This window comes from Ptychodera flava, chromosome 6 (assembly GCF_041260155.1).
Source record: "Ptychodera flava strain L36383 chromosome 6, AS_Pfla_20210202, whole genome shotgun sequence".
In the NCBI taxonomy this organism is placed as follows: Eukaryota; Metazoa; Hemichordata; class Enteropneusta; family Ptychoderidae; genus Ptychodera; species Ptychodera flava.
The window spans coordinates 30670114-30691824 of NC_091933.1; the positions used below are offsets into that span (position 1 = coordinate 30670114).

General features: G+C 36.9%; 1 protein-coding gene across 1 annotated transcript in view; it reads right to left on the minus strand.

The window, feature by feature from the left end:
• LOC139135457 (uncharacterized) overlaps positions 1-21711 on the minus strand; it is a 91854-nt gene that overhangs the window by 63891 nt on the left and 6252 nt on the right. The window contains exons 4-8 of the mRNA XM_070702848.1: positions 20861-21063; positions 20194-20401; positions 17071-17224; positions 16230-16415; positions 14289-14426 (exon numbers count right to left, since the gene is read on the minus strand). Coding sequence (XP_070558949.1) covers positions 14289-14426; positions 16230-16415; positions 17071-17224; positions 20194-20196 — 481 coding nt within the window. The 5' untranslated portion in view covers positions 20197-20401; positions 20861-21063. The remainder of the gene's footprint in view (positions 1-14288; positions 14427-16229; positions 16416-17070; positions 17225-20193; positions 20402-20860; positions 21064-21711) is intronic.

Below are 21711 nucleotides of genomic sequence, written 5' to 3' on the forward strand. Positions count from 1 at the left end.
CACAATTTATGTGCCTTTTTTGACAGGAAATACTTGATTTTTAAAAAAGATCCATTCTGACATCATGGCTGTTACACTAAATACTTGAAGCGAGCACATGCTATAGGATGGCGCTCTTGTAAATATCAAGGTTGAAAATAACAACATCTCCAAGGAGGAGGAAGTGTTATTAATTTGTTTTCTGTAGTGAGAGAGGGAGGGAGAGAGAGAAAAGAGAGGGAGAGGGGGAGACAGAGACAGACAGACAGACAGACAGACAGACAGACAGACAGACAGACAGACAGACAGAGAGTGGGACAAACAGTGAGCCAGATAGACAGAGAGTGGCGACAGACAGACAGACAGACAGACAGACAGACAGAGAGTGGGACAGACAGTGAGCCAGATAGACAGAGAGTGGCAGAGACGGAGAATATGTTTCTTAATTCTTGATCAATACTTTTATTGCTGTATTGATAGTTTACATTACAACAAACAGAAGAAGCCATCTGTGTCTCTTATCCAGCATAAAACTGTAATAAATAGTTGCTCCGTCAGCAGTTTGAGAAAAAAATGTGTAGGTATCAAGTATACCTCACGATTGATTTAATCTAATTTAGTAATGGAAGTTCATGTCATCAGTCTAGCAATGCGACCTGTATAGCCATGAAGGTCAAACATATTCTTCGAAGAGAGAGAGAGAGAGAGAGAGAGAGAGAGAGAGAGAGAGAGAGAGAGAGAGAGAGAGAGAGAGGAGAGAGAGAGAGAGAGAGAGAGAGAGAGAGAGAGAGAGAGAGAGAGAGAATGAATCTTATTTTCACATAGCCTGATAAAAATACCGATATATCAAGGGCGGTTTTAATCCAATATATTATACAGTACGATTTTCATCACTTGGTGACCAAATATGTCAATGAATTCGGTAACAGAAGTATCCCTTTAACGTAAACGCGGGGTAAACGCTATTTGTGTATAATGGGGAAAACAAACGTCAGACATAACTTGTCTGTAAATAATGGCACTCTGATATCCATGGGTTTTGCTAATTTGCACACCAGCTTGTAAAACTAGGAATTTCAATATGTTTTCCACTTGCAGAATGGAATACGGCAGTACATATGTAATAATAAAGATTACACATAATTGGGATCACAATATTTATAGCAGCTACACTAAACACTGTTTGTAAAAACAAACAAATTGAAATTCTATGCATCACGGGGTAAGAGTTAAAGATACCAAGACAGAACTTGCGAATTTCGTAAGAAGTTGAGTCGACCGGCTTATTACTCCAGGCCACTTGGTAAATGGCAGTAGACACATTATACGTGGACTTCAGTTCAAACGTCTCACGCACCTTGCATACGAACTGCCCAGAAAGAATGAATGGTGCCCCGTCTTTAAAGTTCCGAGTCGTTCTTGAATATGTCATACAGCTCTTTTTTCTGGGGTATAGAATGCAATGTTCCAGTTACTTCTAATAAGCCTTCTATCGCGGAGAAACACACCTGCTCAAGAAAATAAAAATTGCGTGAATCGTCATTTGCCTGGTGTCAAATTTAGGATTTTATAGGATCGTGAGAGTAATCTGGTATTAACAAAAGAGGCGATTCGCTATATAGATGGATTGATAATCTGCAAACAGTTACTGACACAATTCGAAAAAGTATTCCTTATGCCAGTTATAGCCCAGAACTAAATGCAAAGGGCCTATCTATTTTGGGTTTTTTACAGTTTACTGGATTAAAAATGAAAGGCAATCTAACATAACATTGTAAGGTTCCATATAGTGCAGTCATCGACAAATGTAAAGCGTTGGAGCAATATTTTGAATTTCACCCTCTTCTTTTATCATAGTTTTACCGTGACGACTCGGCGAAACATAGATGGGCGAAACCAAAAATAGATTTGCGGGTGTTCTTTCTGCGAAGGGTTATTTTCGATCTCACTCTATTATTTTTACACATTGTGCTTTTGTTTCAAATAAAGTATTTGATATCGAACGCAAAAAAGTAAAACGCTCCTTTTTACGCAATTACGTAGAAAACGTACGTTTTCCGCAAGCACACTGTGCTGTCATCGCGGTGTACAGAGTTTAAAAAATTAAATTCGAAACAGTAGGAGTTTAGATATGGCAAAAGTTCAACATGTCTTCCTCTCTATAAGGAAAACGCGTTACTGAAGGTGTGAAGACAAACGTGGAAATGGGTTGAACTTGACTTACGAATTCTCGCCATACCATTATGATAATATTTTACATGAATAGCTTATGTTCGCATACGAATTATATTAGTTACAAACCTGTAAACAGTCCGACCATAGCCCTTTTAGATAAAAATGTGAGTTTGACTTTAATGAAAAATAATGATCACAGATATGTACTTCCGTTTAATCCATGAAGCCTGAACATTGTACATTATTTTGACCTTTATGTTTAACGAATCATCGTACACAAGTTTTAAAAAAATGTCATACCCAAGTGGCAAAATGGCTGACACAGCTAGTCTAGATTGACTTGTCTCCCTTTTTACAAACAGGGGATTTGATGGCAAACGCAACGAGTAAGTGGTATCCACAGTCTTGTCGTCGCACTTTGTCAGTTGCATTGTACCATACCGTGATATATAACCATAGGGGATTCAATCTCCGATGATGACGATGACGATGATTAAATATTTAAAAATGAAGATAAATAAACATATATTGGACTCAGTAATTTGTTGTTATTGTTGTTGTTATTGTTGTTGTCGTTGTTGATACTATTTGCAGAAAAGAACAAAGTAGGCCTATGCGCTGCAAATTTCAACACAGCCTAACTATACATGTGCGTCGCAAATTCAATACAGCCTAACTATACATGTGCGTTGTTGCCTAACTATACATGTGCGTTGCAATTCAATACAGCCTAAGGGGCAACGTCAAAAGTTCAATGTAGGATAAAAAACTTAATTCCCTTAGTTTCCCCCAAACCCCCCCACCCCCCTAGAAACCTAATTGACTTATATTGAACTGTTGCCAGGCTCTTTCTATATAAAGCAAAGCTAAGGATCAGTCAATTTAGAGGTGAAATAAAGTAATGCATCGCTAAAGCCCCACTAGCTGTACTCTTGAATTTGTTGACCTCAAATTATCTACCTATTCTCTCCTCTCTGAAATCTATCCTGTGAAGAGATGTGAGCTTTTACTGCATTAGGAAACCATTCCTTTCAGAAACATTTGACATGTTAATTAAAATTTTAACAGTCATTTTGATTTCCTGACATTTTAAAAAATTGGTAATATTACAAAGGAATCAGAACACACCGTGTCACGGCTGAAAACATTCAACCTTATGCATTACATTGGACTACTCTGTGCAGTTTAAATGAAGATTTCAGTGCAGGTATGCATAGTATCAAGGGTTTTAGCTTTTCTGCATGGGGCTGTGATTTAATGTTTGGGCAAACATTTAATCGCAGTGTAATCTTTATCTGGTTCAAAATTGCATATATAGCCCCGGCAGGTAGTTAATAATAAGTGTGTACACAGACCTAAATGACTACATTGTCACCAACTTATTTTAGTTTGAAAGTAAAATCATAAAAATAATGCTACAAGATACAGTTAGTGGGGCTTAAGATTGGGAACACACTTTGAGTTTCATCCAATGTACATGTAAGTAACATACTAGCAACAAACTTGAAGTTTATCAATGAATGAACAACAACAACAACAATAAAGTCCAGGTTTCTCCTTCCAGAGGCATAAAAACTATCTCAACTGTCCTGGTGGTTGTAACAACTCGGTTCACACTGCTCCATTCAGGCGGACTACACGTGCACCAGAAATTCAGAGTGCAACCATAGACAGTAGAGAAACTACCGTCTATGGTGCAACAGAAGCCAACAGCCTGCATGTTTACACGAACTAGGCCAGGTGCAGCTCTGCACCGTGTTAAAACAACTCCCTCCGCTGGCTTCAACACGAAAGTGTGCATTTCTGCTCTATTTTTTCAAAAATATTCATTCCCCTGGCAATTTTTACCCTAAATCGATTTGTAGGATAGAAACTTTTTTTAGGTCAAAACCCCCCCCCCCCACCCCAAACTAAAAGAATTAAGTTTTTTATCCTTCATTGAACTTTTGACGTTGCCCCTAACATTAGGCTGTATCGAATTTGCAACGCACATGTATAGTTAGGCAGCAAACGCACATGTATAGTTAGGCTGTATTGAATTTGCAACGCACATGTATAGTTAGGCTGTATTGAATTGCGACGCACATGTATAGTTAGGCTGTGTTGAAATTTGCAGCGCATACTTTGTTCTTTTCTGCAAATAGTATCAACAACGACAACAACTATAACAACAACAATAACAACAAATTTACTGAGTCCAAATATATGTTTATTTATCTTCATTTTAAATATTTAATCATCGTCATCGTCATCATCGGAGATTGAATCCCCCTATGATATAACCTTACATTTGCAATGTTATTGGAGCGGTAATGTTACTAATTGCGTCTCCAAATCAGTGTCTCATATTTCAACGAAATAGGAGACAAAGTTGCAGCCCCGTTCAACACAGGGTGCAGCCAACGAAACTGTTCGTGCACATTTTTTTCAGCGGGCGGGAAGAAAAAGTCAATTTTCACCGTGGGGGAGGATAGAAACTTCAGTTTTTGCAGTGGCAGTGGGAGGGGAGTAAAATCTGGCTGTGCGTAACGGAAATAGTTCAAGGGAGGCGAACGTTGTGATTGATAGAACTTAAGGTGTCAGTGGTGGGGACTCAGGGTAGTGGGTTGGGGAGTGGGGGCGGGCAGACCATGGATACTGCAGGACCATGGGCAAATATAGGCTAATTCTGCGGGTGGGCATATTTTTCGCTTATGATAGTATAACGAAAGTTTCGAACAGCTTTACTCCAAATTATAAGGTCAAGATAACGTGTAAATTAGTAACATCAGTTAAGAAACATGTTTGTGATTATTTTGAAAATCGACCGAATTTCAGGTTGATTGCACCTGCCAACGTGTAATGGGAAAGAAAAGATGACAAGTGAGGGCGCTTATCTAAAATTTGACCTTTTGAAAGTTCGGCATGTGATAAATGGAAGAGATTGTGTTGTCGCTAAATCAATGTGTTTGACTGAGAGTCAGGGATAGCAAACCTCGAACAATGCTGTTCACACAAAGGAAGGCTGGAGACGCTTCTTTAAGTCATCGGTGGAAGGGGAAAATTCTATTTTTTTTCCATGACGGGAAAGCTGTAAAAGCGCGATGGGGTAGGCAGCGAGTTCATTGTTGACCGGATTTGCCAACGTTGCAACGGTGAGGGCTAACTATATGGCAGGCAGAAGGCAGTCGGCTTTTGTGGTGAGAAAAGGACGAGCAAGAGGGTTTTCATTTTTAGGAGTGGGGAAACTGAGAAGACTGGGGAACAAATTAATATCTTAATTTCTAATTTTTGAGTGAAATCAACTCCATACACGTATTGCCTGCTTGACTGCCCCTGATACAGTACAAGGCTTTAACATCAATTCCAGTCATAACAGCACCATTGGCATTGTTCTAAATGAAGCATTAACTTCCTTGAAATTTTGTAAAACATGTTATTTTATTATACATTGAGATATTAAAACATTTGATTAAATACTACGCTAAGATGATTTGATTTCATTTTTATCACAGTTCCTCCATGGAAGGATGGTATTTTTATACAAAAAAATACTAAAAACTAGTGATCTGTAATCATTAAAAAACCCCAGCTGTCAAAAAATCAAAGTTGTTCTCATTGTAGACCCTGTGACTGTATATTAGGTAGTTGAGAAGAAATCTCAAAAAGACCACTTCTTCAGTTTTGGCAAAAGTTTCATGTGTTATTTTCATGCGCTTGATAAAAATTGTGGAGTTTAGTTGGATTCACATGGTTTTGCATGATACATCACATAACTGATAAGAAAATTCACCACAATACCAAAATTACACGACCAGCTGAACAAACTTACGAAATCTTAGCATGATTTTCTTTTGATACTGATATATTAGATTTTCCAGATTAATAACAACAGCCTCTGTAATATATGTCTGGGGTAACGCTTGTGGAAAAAAACTCTACCACATGTAGAAATGGGAAAACCTGTATTAAAATGTTGGCAGCATGCTTCTAGGATAGTTATGTCGTTATTAATGCTACTTACAAGCTCTATATACGTTCTATAACCTGAGTAATACCAGCTGATTAGGGATTGACTATGTGACTCAAGGGGTTGTCAAAAATGTAAACACAAAATTCACATCGTTGTTGCTAAAGTTTTGAAAACCTCGCTGAAATTGCAAACAAGTTCAAACAACAATGAAAGAAATGAGTGGAATTCTGGGATAGAATCATTGTTTGCCACTTCCAAAACAAAACAAAACAAAACAAAACAAAACAAAACAGAACAAAACAACTCTGTAAATCTTGAAAGGCAAAAAAAAAATTTTGATCATCCCTTACCTATGCCAAATAGTCTATCCCTTCTAGGACTAATGGAAAATTATGCACATTTTAAAAATAATCACAGAAAGTATCTTATGAAAGACTTAATAGTGTCAGATTTACAATCGTCATTCTCAATTCCAGCAAACTACACATCACTTTCACGACCACTGTCAAATCACTACGTCAGTAGAGGAAGCTCCCAAAAATTTTGGGCAAGCCAAAATCTGATAAAAGAAAATCCTCACAGGACTGTGAGATTTATTTATTATATGCATTGCTATGTAGTCATGCATTCATTTAGTGTTAATAACGATTATTTTTAAAAGAAGATTTTAGAGTGAACCTTGGAAATTTGCCGGTACAACCTTCTTCACCAGACACAATGATCCAACTATATCAACACACACACACACACACACACACACATATATATATACAAAACGCATGCATATACATACGTACACACTCACTGACATGTAGAGACAGTAAATTGACATTACATATTAAAGAGTTTTTCCACTTTCCTGAAAATATCAAATGCTTTAGATAAAGTGTTCACCGACCAGTTTTCTGATATTTTTCTTCTTCTCTCCTATTACAATTTCTAGGCAAATCTAATTGCAATTAAATTCAAGTATTGGTACCTGAGAAGAAAGGAATGTGCTGCAAAGTGTAGCCATGACTGATAGATCCAGTGCATGGTAATTTCACCCTTTCAGCACCATGGTTTGGCCCAAACCTATTGTGCTTGTGGATCAGTTCACAAGGAGTCAGGGGTGAACTGGTTGATACACAATTAAACAGTTGAGGGTGAGCCGTTATTGACTGTGAAAACGTGCAAAGAGAAACCTGTATAGTATGTACGGTAAGTCTTGGGAAAGGCACATGTCCTTATTACTGCACTGTCCATAGTAGGCAGCTAAATATCTATTCAACCATTGGCTTATTACTAGTAACAAATCGATCCCTTAAACAAGAGTTTCCTGATTATGAGGGTGCTGGAAGTACAGATTTTTGTACGGTGTGACTCACAAAGTATTTGCCACAGACTAAATACAGAACCTAACTCACCATTTCTTATGAGCAGTTAGCAGAAAGTGCATAAACTATTCAAGCTAAAACATACAAATTATGTGAACACACACATGTTGTGCCCTGAGTAATTCATGATATGTTAGGGATTAGTAATGTTAAACAAGGCGACCTAGCGGCCGATAAAGCTCCGCTGTGTTTATGTAGAGAATAACTATTTTTGACACATGTTGATGAAGAAGGTGGCAATCTTTGCTAGCTCAATGCAGTGGCCAAAAAAAAGTGGCTAAAATAGCTGCAAAAATACACAATTGAAGATTTCATCATACTTTGAATATATCATATCGGATCATCCCTAAGAACATGTCAACCAAAGCTATCTGATGCGTAGTTTTTGAGAATAAGATTTTCTTACCAAAATGGCAACAATTGCCCCCAAAAATAAAAATTGCAGATTTCATCGTAATCTCAAAAGATCAAATTCAGTTCATCTATAGAAACCTGTCTACCAAATTTCAAAGCTGTTAAATCAGTACTTTTTGAGAAACACATTTTTTGACTAAAATGGAAAAAATTGCCCCAAAAATTCAAAATTGCAGATTTCATCATAATTTCAATAAATATCATTTAGTTCATCTATAGAAACCTGTATACCAAATTTCAAAGCTATCAGATGAGTAATTTTGGAAGAACACATTTTTTGACCAAAAATGGCAAAAATTGCCCCCAAAATACAAAATTACAGATTTCATCGTAAATTCAATATATATTACTTAGCTCATCTGTAGAAACCTGTATACAAATTTCAAAGCTATCAGACCAGTACTGTGAGAGTAACACATTTTTTGACCAAAAACAGAAACAATTGCCACAAAATTACAAAATTGCAGATTTCATCATAATTTCAATAAATATCATTAAGGTGATCTGTAAAAACCTGTATACCAAATTGCAAAGCTATCAGATGAGTAGTTTTGGAAATACACATTTTTTGACCAAAAATGGCAAAAATTGCCCCAAAAATACAAAATTGCAGATTTCATCAGAAATTCAATATATATTACTAAGTTCATCTATAGAAACCTGTATACCAATTTCAAAACTATCAAACCAGTACTTTTTGAGAAATACATTTTTTTACCTTAAAATGGCAAAAATTTCCTTAAAAATGCAAATTTGCATATTCTGCACAATTTGAACAAATCTGGAATAGATCATCCCTAGGGACATATGTACCAAATATCAAAGCTATCAGATGAGTAATTTTGAAGAAGAAGATTTTTAAAGATTTTTTATCAAAAATAACAAAAATTGCCTTAAAAATACAAATACGCAAATTTCACCACAATTTGAACAAATCTGACTGAAGTCACCCTAAAGTAAACTGCATATCAAATTTCAAAGCAATCGGACAAGTGGTTTCAGAGAAGAAGATTTTTTTACCAAAAACACCAACAAATGCCCCAAAAATACTTGCGGTTCAGAGGAGAAGGCAATTGTTGACAGACGACGGACGACGACGGAAAATCAACCTATTTGATAAGCTCCACGTCGCTGACAGCGGAGTTAAAAACCAGTAGCTGTAACTTTTGATCAATTTTTCATTTTTTCACTATTTTTATTGTGTATGTCAAGTTCTTGTTCTACTCCCAAACACATGTTGAGACATACCAACATGCACATGGCGTTAGCTCATAAACTCAGCCCGTGCATGTGTAGACTGCATTGCTATTGTTGACAAGTGAATTCTGGTCCGGACTAGAATTCAAATGTCAACAATAACGGTGCATTTTACACGTACCGGTGTGCACGCTGTGTTGACAAGCTTAATATTTGGTATTCCATCGTGTTTCGGGGAGTCGAACAAGAACTTGCTGTTGACCAACAAGAAAAAAATTGTGAAAAGATCACTAAAATTTACAACTTCTGTTCCTTTACATGCTAAATACAAGCACTTACATACTTGAGATAAGATGCCAGTGACCAGCAAATACCAAATAACCATGCATCAATTATATATACAAAAAGAACATATTTACATCCTTATGAACATCTGACCACCAGCAGCTAGCGGCTAAGTGAAAATCTCTTGTGCTAAATTGCAGAACAAAGTCTCTGTTATAAAACCTTTCCTCTCTTCTTTGCATAAAACCAATGTCAAGCAGCTTATGCAGAAATGCATGGAAGTTGAGATATAGATATTATTTTGTACTTCTGTTTCATTCTTAATACAAATACTCTTTTGCATCAACTACTTTTCTTCACTTAGAGTAAGTTTCTCTGCAAAAAATGGGCAAAACAGATCATTCTGATATCCCCTAGCCCATAGGCTGGTGGCCAAAAAACATCACATGTGTTAGGTATCACTTTAAAATTCAAGACACTGTAGAAGCAAAAAGTAGATAGTCTAGTCAGGTAAGAAACTACTGTTCGGTGGCAATACTACGATTAGCTTTGTCTCTGACAAGACAGGGCAGTAATTCCAATAGTTACTGTTGTGAATTGCATATGGTACTAATCTTTGAGTTCCGCTGATGGATAAAGAAAGCCATCTTGACTGATCAGGTCCAACTGGATTCCCACTAGGTCCATACTCATCACGGTACAAATCAATGCTTGGACGTTACAGCTTCCTTTTATGATGTAAAAACAACACCTGGGATGTGATGAACTGTATTGCAGCAAGTTATCCGTCAAGCATTCTTCAGTCTCACCACACACTGACTGTTTTAAAGTTTTGGGGAAAAATGTTAAAAGCGAAATAAAATCAGATTACTGCAGGCAGAGAAACCACTGATGATGCTGCAGTTTCGTCTCTGTTTGCCGGGCTGTCAAGGACATCACACAGTTTGATTTCCGTCTCCAGCGGGAGCACTTTGTTCTGTTTGATCTCTTTGGAGATCTGTGTTTGAATTGCCCCTGTAAACGACATTTGCCAGCGGACTCACTACAGTTTCGTATTTTGGTGGTGGGGTCAACTGGTCATCGCAAGGGTCATGACCTTCTAGGAATGCACCATCGGGGCTATCACTGGCTGCAGGCACAGCATCGGCATACGATGGAGGGCTGTCGGTGAATGGTGGCAGGTTGGTTTCGTTGTTCACATAAGTAACTTGCGCCGCAGTGACAATGGTGGTGGATGTATCATTGGCAGCTGCTTGCTGGCCACAGCGAGATCTTTTCAAACATACGATACAACCAGTGAATACGACAAAGATAACGACCAGCGGAATCAGTATGGTAATAAGTCCAGAGTCTGGTGAGGAGTCATCACCATACTCATATTTATCTGTACAGAAGAAAAATATGTAAATTTTATGCAGAGAGATGAAAAACTAAACTGATGTAATTTGCTTATTTCATGAGAGTCTGTGACTATTATAAAATGTTACTAGCTTGAACTTCAAATCCCTGAGCAAATTGACGCAAATTTTTCAAAGATGAATGTTTATCTTTAAGGACATATATAACTGACAGACTTGTACACCATTTATTTGACCATGAAAGTAGATGATGTGCTAACACATTAAAGAAAATTGTCCTAGTAGTTTCAGAAATCAGCAAACTGTGTGCATTCTGCATTTGGTTTCACACAGTTTCTTTCACACAGTCCAAAGCTTTGATCTACAATAGTAACGAACATATCAAGATTTCATGGCATGCAAACTTACATTCACATCTGTCACCATAATATTCCGATGTGCAGTAACACGTATTGCTGTATCTGCTGCAAGTTGCTCCATGTTGGCAGTCTGGATCACATTCTGCAACAAAACAGACCAGTTTTGGCTATTTAGAAAAATGAAAACCATTTCAATAGTTGCTACAACCTGTTCAATCCAAATAGTACAAAGGCACTGATGAGAAAAGCAGTGAAATGGATGTTAGTCTATTCGTACAATATCCATACATGTATGCTAAAAGTCACTTTTTAATTCAGGGACTTTAAGGAGCAAGTTTCAAGGACGTTTTGAGGTCAAAAATACTATTTTACATGCATCATTTCATTAATGTATATCATTTTCATTTGTCATTTTCCTTATATCAGAGATCAGAAAAGATGATTTGGTGATTTTTGAAAATAGTGGGAGACCTTATCAACTTTCCAGGAATTTCCAAGACTCAATACCACGGAGGTTATAACCCTTTCACCCCCAGTTCCCTGTGTACAGGTCCAACTTTACCACAGAAAACAATGGATTTGGGACAAACCATGATGTGAGAGGGTTAAACTCAAGGATTTCAAGGGCTTTACAGGAGAGTACAGACCTTGTTTCTATTTGCACAGTGTCAGAAAAATCTGAATGTGATCATGCTTCGAGTAATACCTGGGGCTCATGTCCTCATCATATCAACTAACCAAAAATACAGCAATCATGGGTGACCTGAAGATCAACTATGAATGATTTCTGAGCAGCTGTTTCAGAGAATAAATGCAAAGTTGACAGCAGAACGACAGATGCCAGACGCCAATGGAGATCAATCATATCTAGATAGCTCCGTGTCACCATGCACCAATGGAGCTAAAATGAACAGATTTCTATGAAAACATTATGAAAATATTATTGTCAAAAGTTGCAGATATGGTCCCTCTAAAGTTTCCCAAGAATAGCAAAATTATCAAAAATCGATCCTGACATTTGGTCCTGCAGCTATTTAGTAATCATAGCAAACATTTTCTCTACAGATTTTTGAGAGGGTAGCAACTGATACACAAAGTGGCAGATATTGTGGTGAAACACGACACACCATGTGAGCCTATGGCCCAAAATTTAACGGGGAATTTTTACCGTGTACATGTTCACAGAAGTCCCCATATGCTCCAGATAAAAATCCACATTCACATCTATAGTCAATACATGTTCCATCATGCTGACACTGCCAATCACATCCTGGGAAAGAAAAAATAATTGCACTTAGTCTGAAGCCGCATTGTTTGCTTCCAACATCTTGGTTTTTGAAGCTATGAGACAATTCTATCATTTTTTCAAGTCATTGGCATAAATTGCTTCCGTATCTGGGAATTGGTGACCACAAATATGTAGTAATACGTTTATAAATTAATTGATGGTTTGACAGCAGTGAAATCAACAAAATACAAGCCAAAATATTTTTGAAATTGATGCATTATGTATGTGACCCTGGTATGAGGTCACAATTTGATGGATACTTTGTTAAAACCACACTGAAATATTTTTATACGAATTCTTGAATTAAAATTTCCTGAAATTACCAACATCAAAATTCAAAATGGCTGTTATATTCTCCTTGCAAACTGTCTGGTAAAATATTGCACTTTTTTATTTAAACAAAAACGCCGATAGTGGAAAACTAAGAAAGTTTCATGAAAAATATTAAGGCCTTTCAGCATCTGTAATATGTCCCACACATGCAATCTCCCTTGAATTGCCAGATTTGTCTCCATGATCAAAAACCGTGTTATAAATTACCTTGTATTTCATATTCACATTTGTCTCCACTGTAACCATATTCACAGTTGCAGTACACCTTATTCAGGTAACTATAATTATAACAATCATCTTTCAGATAAACATCCATATGGTGGTCCAGATGAACACTGACCTGTGTAGATAATCAATTTAAAATGTTAAAATCTCTCTCTCTCTCTCTCTCTCCTCTCTCTCTCTCTCTCAGATAATCTCTCTCTCTCTCTCTCTCTCTCTCTCTCTCTCTCTCTCTCTCTCTCTCTATCTATCTATCTATCTAAGGTTGGCACTAGGCTTTGTAGTTTGTTCCTGTATTGCACACAATGGATACATTTTATTCACGTGCAGACCCACTTTCTTTAAGTGCAATAAAACACACTGAACTCCCCCTAGCATAAGTGGAATCACCGCATTTTTATGACATTCGCCACATACCGGACAGTTTGGTATGCATCAGCATGCAATGGTAGATAGTGAAACCATCAATTCATTCAACAACTTTTTATTTTCCTGAGTTTTCTCAATTTAAAGCTGATGGGAACATGAAAAACAGGCAAAAACCACAAGAAGTGGGTCAATATAAAACAATGTGCAACGGTCACGTCTCCAACCAGTCTACACTCTCTTGTTTTGATACAATGTACATACTAGTAAATCAAAATGTTTGCTATTTGTCATGCACATGACGTCACTGCAAAGAAGTTCAAACGAAACACCGCCGCTCAGAAATAGACTGCATCAAAAATGAAGGTTCAACGATAAAAAGACAAATTCATTTTAGAGGGCAAAAGTATGTGTCCCACCCCCCAACCCCCCCCCCCCCACCCGTACCCTTTTTTGTAACACACATCGTCAGGTTCCATGTTCATATGAGCATACCCTTCCATATTTAACATTTCTTAGGCCGGGACAGCAGACGACAGTTCAGAGGTGCTCACGTGCATGTTCCATTCCAGCCACTGCGCTCATGTACACAGCAGTCATAGCAACTTTCCATCGCCCTTCTCCACCGCATTTGGCATACACACAACAGAATCATGGCAAATACGCACTGATAAGAACTCTGCCATGCCACGTACAGTGGAGAGTGACCAGGGGTGAGAGAAAGAATAATCAATGGGGTGAACCAGCGGAATTGACTGTTTTTTTTTCTTTTGTATTAAATTATGCCTTATTTCCGCTGAGGCTATTATTTTTGTAAATCACGATGTAAGCTCTCCAGCGGCAACCAAAACAAAAACACGACATCGTGTTTATGTCAGCTGCATGTTAATTATTTGACACCTTATACACCTTCATTTAAGAACAACAGAATGCCCGTGATGTACCTGGCACCTCAAAAAAAATGTTGGCGATACATGTACTTACCATTTTTAGAACAATTCAGGGACGAGTGTATTTCATCTGAGTTGTCACCACAGTGATCATATCCATCACAAACAGCTGATATGCCAACACAGACATCTGAACTGGCACATTTGTAGTAGCCTGTAGGACATCGCTGGCCTGGATGGAGTGAAAGTACATCATCATGTTTAAAGTTTCCACAGAATAAAATGCACTGGCAAAATGCAAATAGAGAAATGTCTTCATCTCAGTAAACAAGAAACATGCTCGAGTGTTATACTATCAGTGTTTTTATGGATGGGGGAAAAAACAAGCCGATGGCTAATTTGCATATGATTTGCATAATCATTTGCATATAATTTACATGATACCCACTGGCTCTTTTGTTGCCAATGAGAGAGCTATTTTGACAGTCAACCACACATTGTTACAGAATGAATAAACATATACCGACATAACTGGATAAAATTAAAGCAGGAAATTAAAGAGCTTTGTTTTTCACACAGTACATTGCATTTCTGGGATTAAGTGAAATCAAGGCTCTTCATTTTTTTCAACAATTTTTAAAGTAGTTTATTAATTGAAAGATAAATTTGGGCAAACGAAAATGAGCAATAAAAGTAGGTCACCCGACTACTATTCTTGTTGTAAGCTCTTAACCAACTATGCTTTGCATTTTCCGTTTGAGGTAGAAGGCCCCTCCAGGACAGAATTTAGATACTCAAATACTTGCAGTTCTTTACTGATCTACCACTTGTGGGGCCTTGTTTTAAAGTTCTTGGTGCAGGAAAAAATTTTACTGACTTAGTTTCCGAAAAATCTAAAATTTCATATTTCTCCATAGAGTTCACACAGGGATGTCAGTCATTTGAATTTCAAATATTGATAAATATTGGATAATTTGCCTCTCCAGTACCACAATTTGCATGGTGATCCCCGATTTTTATTCTTGATTTTGAAGAATATTTGAAAGATTCCTTAAAGACAGTTTGAGCAAAAGTTTGTCTTTCAGTTTTGCTGCATGTACTACCTTAAAGAGGACTTTGAAAGACAAAAAATATCTTAATATGCTACACTCATCTTATATGCTGCAAATATCATTCTACGGTCTTTTAAATGAATATAAAAATACAACCAACTGACTACTGGCATAAAATTTTCCTTCAGATGCAGTAAAATTAATGGTAAGCCTTGCAACATGCCACATATTCCTCACAAAATGTAAATTTTGGGGCACTCAAACAATGATGTACATTTGTATGCTTATAATTGTTGGAAGTTTCTCATTACATCGTATATGCCTCATCTCTAAAGTGGTTTGATGACTCATTATAAATTGATGGACAAAATGCAGTGCTACAAAATAACTTTTGACACCAAAAGGTAATACGCACGTCAAAATTGAAAGACTAAACTTTTGCTCAAACTTTCCATAAGGAAATGTTCAATCATTGGCCTTTTGAAATTGAAAATTAAAATTACGGGTCGGCATGCAAATTTAGTTACCAGAGAAACAAATTGCACAAAAGTTAATTACACTTTAAATTCAAAATGGCTGCCATTAACTCTATGGGGAAAATTAAAAGTTTCTATTTACACAAAAGTAAACTGGTGAAAACTTTAAGTACCCTATAAGCTTCAAAAGAGCCAAAAAAGAGGTTAACCAAGAATACATAGTAAAAGTTTTTTGGTCTGAATATCTGTCCTAATACACATTCTACCATACCGGTAGTCTAACACATATTAAAATTTCAATACATGTTAACCAACAGATACGTTGGCCAAGTCCTCCTACATGTATAGGCCATTAAATCGGCCAGTCTGAGGAAGCCTTTAATTAATAATCAATATTAAAATAGAAAATGGCTCCTAGGATACTATGGAATTGTAATATACCTCATGTGTGTCTCAATCTAGTTTAAGTTGGACGTGGAACATATAATATTAATCCCTTAAACTTACGTGATCGAAGAATGGAAACCCAGGTGTCACTGTAGTCGTGATACAAACTGTCCATCGTCAATGTAATGTGAAGATAACCTGAAGTGCTGAATACAGTTGTTAAATCTGTCAAGTTTGTTACCTGTCTCAGAAGTGGTGCTTGAGATGTTATACCGTCGCGTATTTCGAGAGAGATGGGATGGGTTACTGAAACAGAATTATTGTAAACATCAAATCAAAACAGCAAAAAGCAATCCTGTTGTTTTATTTTAAACACTCTTTGCAGAAAAGCGAAAATGGAAGAAACCAGGTACATGTATCAATATGACTTTTGAAATGACAGAATTGACTTTCTTAGTGATCGCAAATTCATTTACACGGGAGTATTAGTACATAATGAACACCATGCATGTTCTTCCCAGCTGGCAAGGGTTTGTACTTATCGGCGGTGAGACAGTCAATAATTTGAGAGAGGAAAAAATGATATCATCTACCATGGTAAGGCATGGGTGATCATGAGGCCACATCCCTTACAAGTGGAGTATGTAGTGATACAGGTACTGACCTTGCATTATGGATATGTTGTATCTGTTGTTCAGTCAATAATTATGATTCTTATTCAATTCACTGTTTTCTCTTACATTTATTCATTTATTGATTTATTTCTTTGTGCATGTGTTTGGTTTTTGTTGTTGGTTTATTTGTTTATTTGTTTGTTATTTATTTCTTGTTGGTTTTGTTTGATTTATTTTCGTCATTTCTTTTATTTGATTTTGGTTTGGTTTGTTTGGTTATCCAAGTTTCCCTGGGGCTAATTGTAAGATCGCATTTGTGGGGATCATGAAAACAACCAATCACTTACTGTTGTGATCAGGAACACGAGGAGGGGCAAGTGACAACTGGTGTCCAGGTGCAGCTTTCACAACATCAACGTTGATGGTTGTCTTGTTTTCTCTTATGTGATGTCCATAGTAAAATCCGTGGTAATATGGTCTGGTGTGTGAAGTAGAAATAACCTAAAGAGAAAGTACTACAATGATAATATCACTAAAATAATTACAAGTTGACTGTGGTACAGTTCTCCCTCTTTTGAAAGGGACAAAGTCAGCCATTTTTCATGAATTTGTTTGGTACAAGATACTACTCATATTGTTTGGCATGTTGAAAGATACTGAATGAATGAGTGACCATGCATATATTCGGCCCCAGTTTTAGACAAATGAAACCATGGTGAAAATGAATTAATGGTCATCTCATTTAGCAAAATTTGTATTGCTAAGTTATCCCTTTATACTAAAAATCAGACCTCTAGCTCTATTGGCTCGCTCAAAATTAGATATGCACATAATTAATGAGGTACAATATGTGGCGTCAAAAGGTGTCCCATCATACCATACATGAAGGGTGTAGCACTTGTGGTTACTGAGTTATGGACAAATATGTATATTTGAGGTCAAAGGTCACCAAGGTCATGTGACATTTTGTCAAAAAAATTGTATTGCTAAGTTATCCCTATATACCAAAAATCAGACCTCTAGCTCTATTGGCTCGCTCAAAATTAGATATGTACATAATTAATGAGGTACAATATATGAAGGGTAGTAGCACTTGTGGTTACTGAGTTATGGACAAATATGTATATTTGAGGTCAAAGGTCATCGAGGTCACATGACATTTTGTCAAAATATCAGAGATATCTGCGTGAACGGATGGACTCACGGATGGACGACAGACGGACATGACCCAATCTATAAGCCCACTGAACTTCATCCGTGGGGACTAAAAATTGTGTCACTGCATCCTTTTTGCAATATGACTACGATGAGAAACTAAATTTTATTTTTCTGTGGCCTTATACATGGGAGTCTATGGAGATCTGCCTTATACATGGGAGTCTATGGACGTGTAAACTAAAAATATGCAAATTTCACCCAAATTTGGGAAAGGTCACTCCTATGCACTTCCATACCAAGTTTCAAATCAATCGGACTTGTGGTTTCAGAGAAGAAGATTTTTTGACCAAAAATGGGAGAAAATTACAAAAAAATTCATGAAAAATAGCAAGTCCAAGATACTGACCAAGATGTGCACAATCATTTCAGGTCAGCCCAATTAAAGTACTTACGTGCTAATTTTCCATGTTATCTGCTAAGTGGTTATTGAGTTTTTTCAATTTTGACTGTTTTTACATTTTTCACTTAATTTGCATATTTTTGCAATGACAACTTCATTTGAATAAAATCTCATCTACAGCCCATCATCCATGTACGCACCAAATATTAAGATGAAATGTGCAGCGGTTTTGGAGTTTTTGATGTTGATATACAGACATACAGACACACAGACATACAGACATACAGCCAGTTCCCTAGCCTATAAGAATAGCTTCCATTGCCATATATACATATGGCTATGGGAGCTAAAAACACTGGCCATGCTGATGTCATCTTATGAATAATACTGCCATATCAGTAAATACAAACATCATGATTCTGGGTGAAACTCCCCTGTATTAAGCGTTCACCCAACTCATTGCGTCTCCCCACTCAAACATTTCAAATAACAAGCGACCTAGTAGCTGATATAGCTCCACTGTGTTTATGTAGAGAGTAACTATTTTTGACACATGTTGATGAAGAAGGTGGAAATCTTTGATAGCTCAATGCAATGGCCAGAAAAAAGTGGCTAAATAAGCTGCAAAAATACACAATTTCATCATACTTTGAATATATCACATCGGATCATCCCTAAGAACATGTCAACCAAAGCTATCCGATGAGTGGTTTTTTGAGAATGAAATTTTCTGACCAAAAATGGCAACATTGCCCCAAAAATACAAAATTACAGATTTCATCAGAAATTCAATATATATTACTTAGCTCATCTGTAGAAACCTGTATACCAAATTTCAAAGCTATCAGAACAGTACTTTTTGAGAAACACACTTTTTGACCAAAAATGGCAAAAATTGCCCCAAAATAACAAAATTGCAGATTTCATCATAATTTCAATAAATATCATTAAGTTCATCTGTAGGAACCTGTATACCAAATTTCAAAGCTATCAGATGAGCAGTTTTGGAAATACACATTTTTTGACCAAAAATGGCAAAAATTGCCCCAAAAATACAAAATTGCAGATTTCATCATAATTTCAATAAATATCATTAAGTTCATCTGTAGGAACCTGTATACCAAATTTCAAAGCTATCAGATGAGCAGTTTTGGAAATACACATTTTTTGACCAAAAATGGCAAAAATTGCCCCAAAAATACAAAATTACAGATTTCATCAGAAATTCAATATATATTACTAAGTTCATCTATAGAAACCTGTATACCAAATTTCAAAACTATCAGACCAGTACTTTTTGAAAAAAACATTTTTTGACCAAAAATGGCAAAATTGTCTTAAAAATGCAAATTTGCATATTTCTGCACAATTTGAACAAATCTGAAATAGATCATCCCTAGGGACATATGTACCAAATATCAAAGCTATCTGACTTGTAGTTTTGAAGAAGATTTTTAAAGATTTTTTTACCAAAAATGACAAAAATTGCCTTAAAAATACAAATATGCAAATTTCACCACGATTTGAACAAATCTGACTGAAGTCACCCTAAGTAAACTGCATATCAAATTTCAAAGCAATCGGACAAGCGGTTTCAGAGAAGATTTTTTACCAAAAACACCAAAAAATGCCCCAAAAATACAAATATGCAAATATCACCACAATTTGAACAAACTTGAGTGAGGTCACCCCAAGTGAACTGCATATAAAATTTCAAAGCAATTGGACTTGCGGTTTCAGAGCAGAAGGCAATTGTTGACGGACGACGGACGACGACGGACGACGACGGAAAATCAACCTATTTGATAAGCTCCGCGTCGCTGACAGCGGAGCTAAAAAACAGAACACAAATCATCCATCATCCCACCCGCACATTCACAAATCACAGACTTGAACCACATCTAATACTCACCATAGAGGCGGAAAGGGTCGGTGTATGGTAAGTACTCAGTTGCCCAATACGTAGCTCTGAACCCCGGTATTTTCAGTAAATTTTTGCCTGTGACTTCGTATCTCACAATTAATGTTGACGTTGTTCCAGAATCGTGAAAGATATTGAAAAAGTTACCACATTCTTCAGTCTGCAACATATCTACGCCACTGCTATTTCGTTTATAAATCTGTAATCAAAGTAAGAAAATGACCAGATGGAAACTCAAATAGAGACACACATTTGTAATCTAAAAGAAATCATTTTAGATGTAAGCTGAACAGGGCAAAACAACACAGCAGTCTGTAAACAATTTACATAAGATTCTGGAACAGTTTTTGTTCATCGGGTAGAACAGTAATCTTTAAGGCCTGTGTTGGCACCAGATTGTCTTATCAGAAAATTTACTCTCCAGATTACAATTTCAATGGAAAACAAAAGGCTATCATACCTCCATAACCCTCTTACAGACTAGAACAAAGGCGATCCCAGGGATCGCAAACAGTGCCTTTAAGCTCCTATCTGGTGTGGAAAAAGAACGACCAGGAAGTTTTTTTTATCATCAGTTTGACGGGGATAATCTTGCAAACATCTGCAAGTCACTTAAACTCACAAGTTTTTGCACACAAGGTCTAAGAAAGCAACTTACGGATATTTTCTCTCTGCAGCCATATCCATAGTTGAACATTTCATGAGTGACAAAGTCAGTGAACTGCAGGGTGACGGTGCCACCGTTGAGATTGTCTATGATGTACGTGCAGTTGTATGGTCCGTCGGGAAATGGCCTGGGAAAGTAGGGCGATGTGAAGTCTTTCATCTCATTCTTCGCATGAAGTGTTCTAGTTTGACAAACTTTGACATAAAAAAAAATTATGTAATTTAAGTGGTGCAGACAGTAGGATATTCAGCTTTATTTTGATACCTGAGCAAAAACTTCCACAAAAATGTGATTTTTCCAATCATATTGGGAGTAGCAGAGGTAATACATGTATGGTATGATGCTTTGATTATGAAGCATAGCAAAGTCTAATATGTTATCACTGTTATCATTACAGGAAAAGAGCTTTCCTGTTTCAGCTTGTCTTTTTACAACTTTCCCTCATTATATTAAAACAATATAAAGCTTTGTGGTTACACAGATCTATATGTAGTTTGCAAGTCCACAGAGCTAGCCCCCCCACCTTCGAGGTAACAGCTGCCCTTAGCTACTTATGTAATGCTGACATATACATCTTGCTATGCATTATTAGTATCTTTAGCCATCTTTCTGTTGCACACGGCACTAATAACGTCACTACGCTTTTGTTTCAGGCTCCTTTGTCTAGTTCACTCATTCTCAGCCATGCTATTGGATCCATTCAAAAATAGATGTTAAGTAATGTGTCGTGGCTTCCGCTATCTACGTTCCTCTCAGCTTTCTTTGGTTTCCTTCGATGCAGCGAATTCACCTGCTCCACACACTCCTTTAACCCAGCATAAAGTTGTGTGTTCATGACCTCA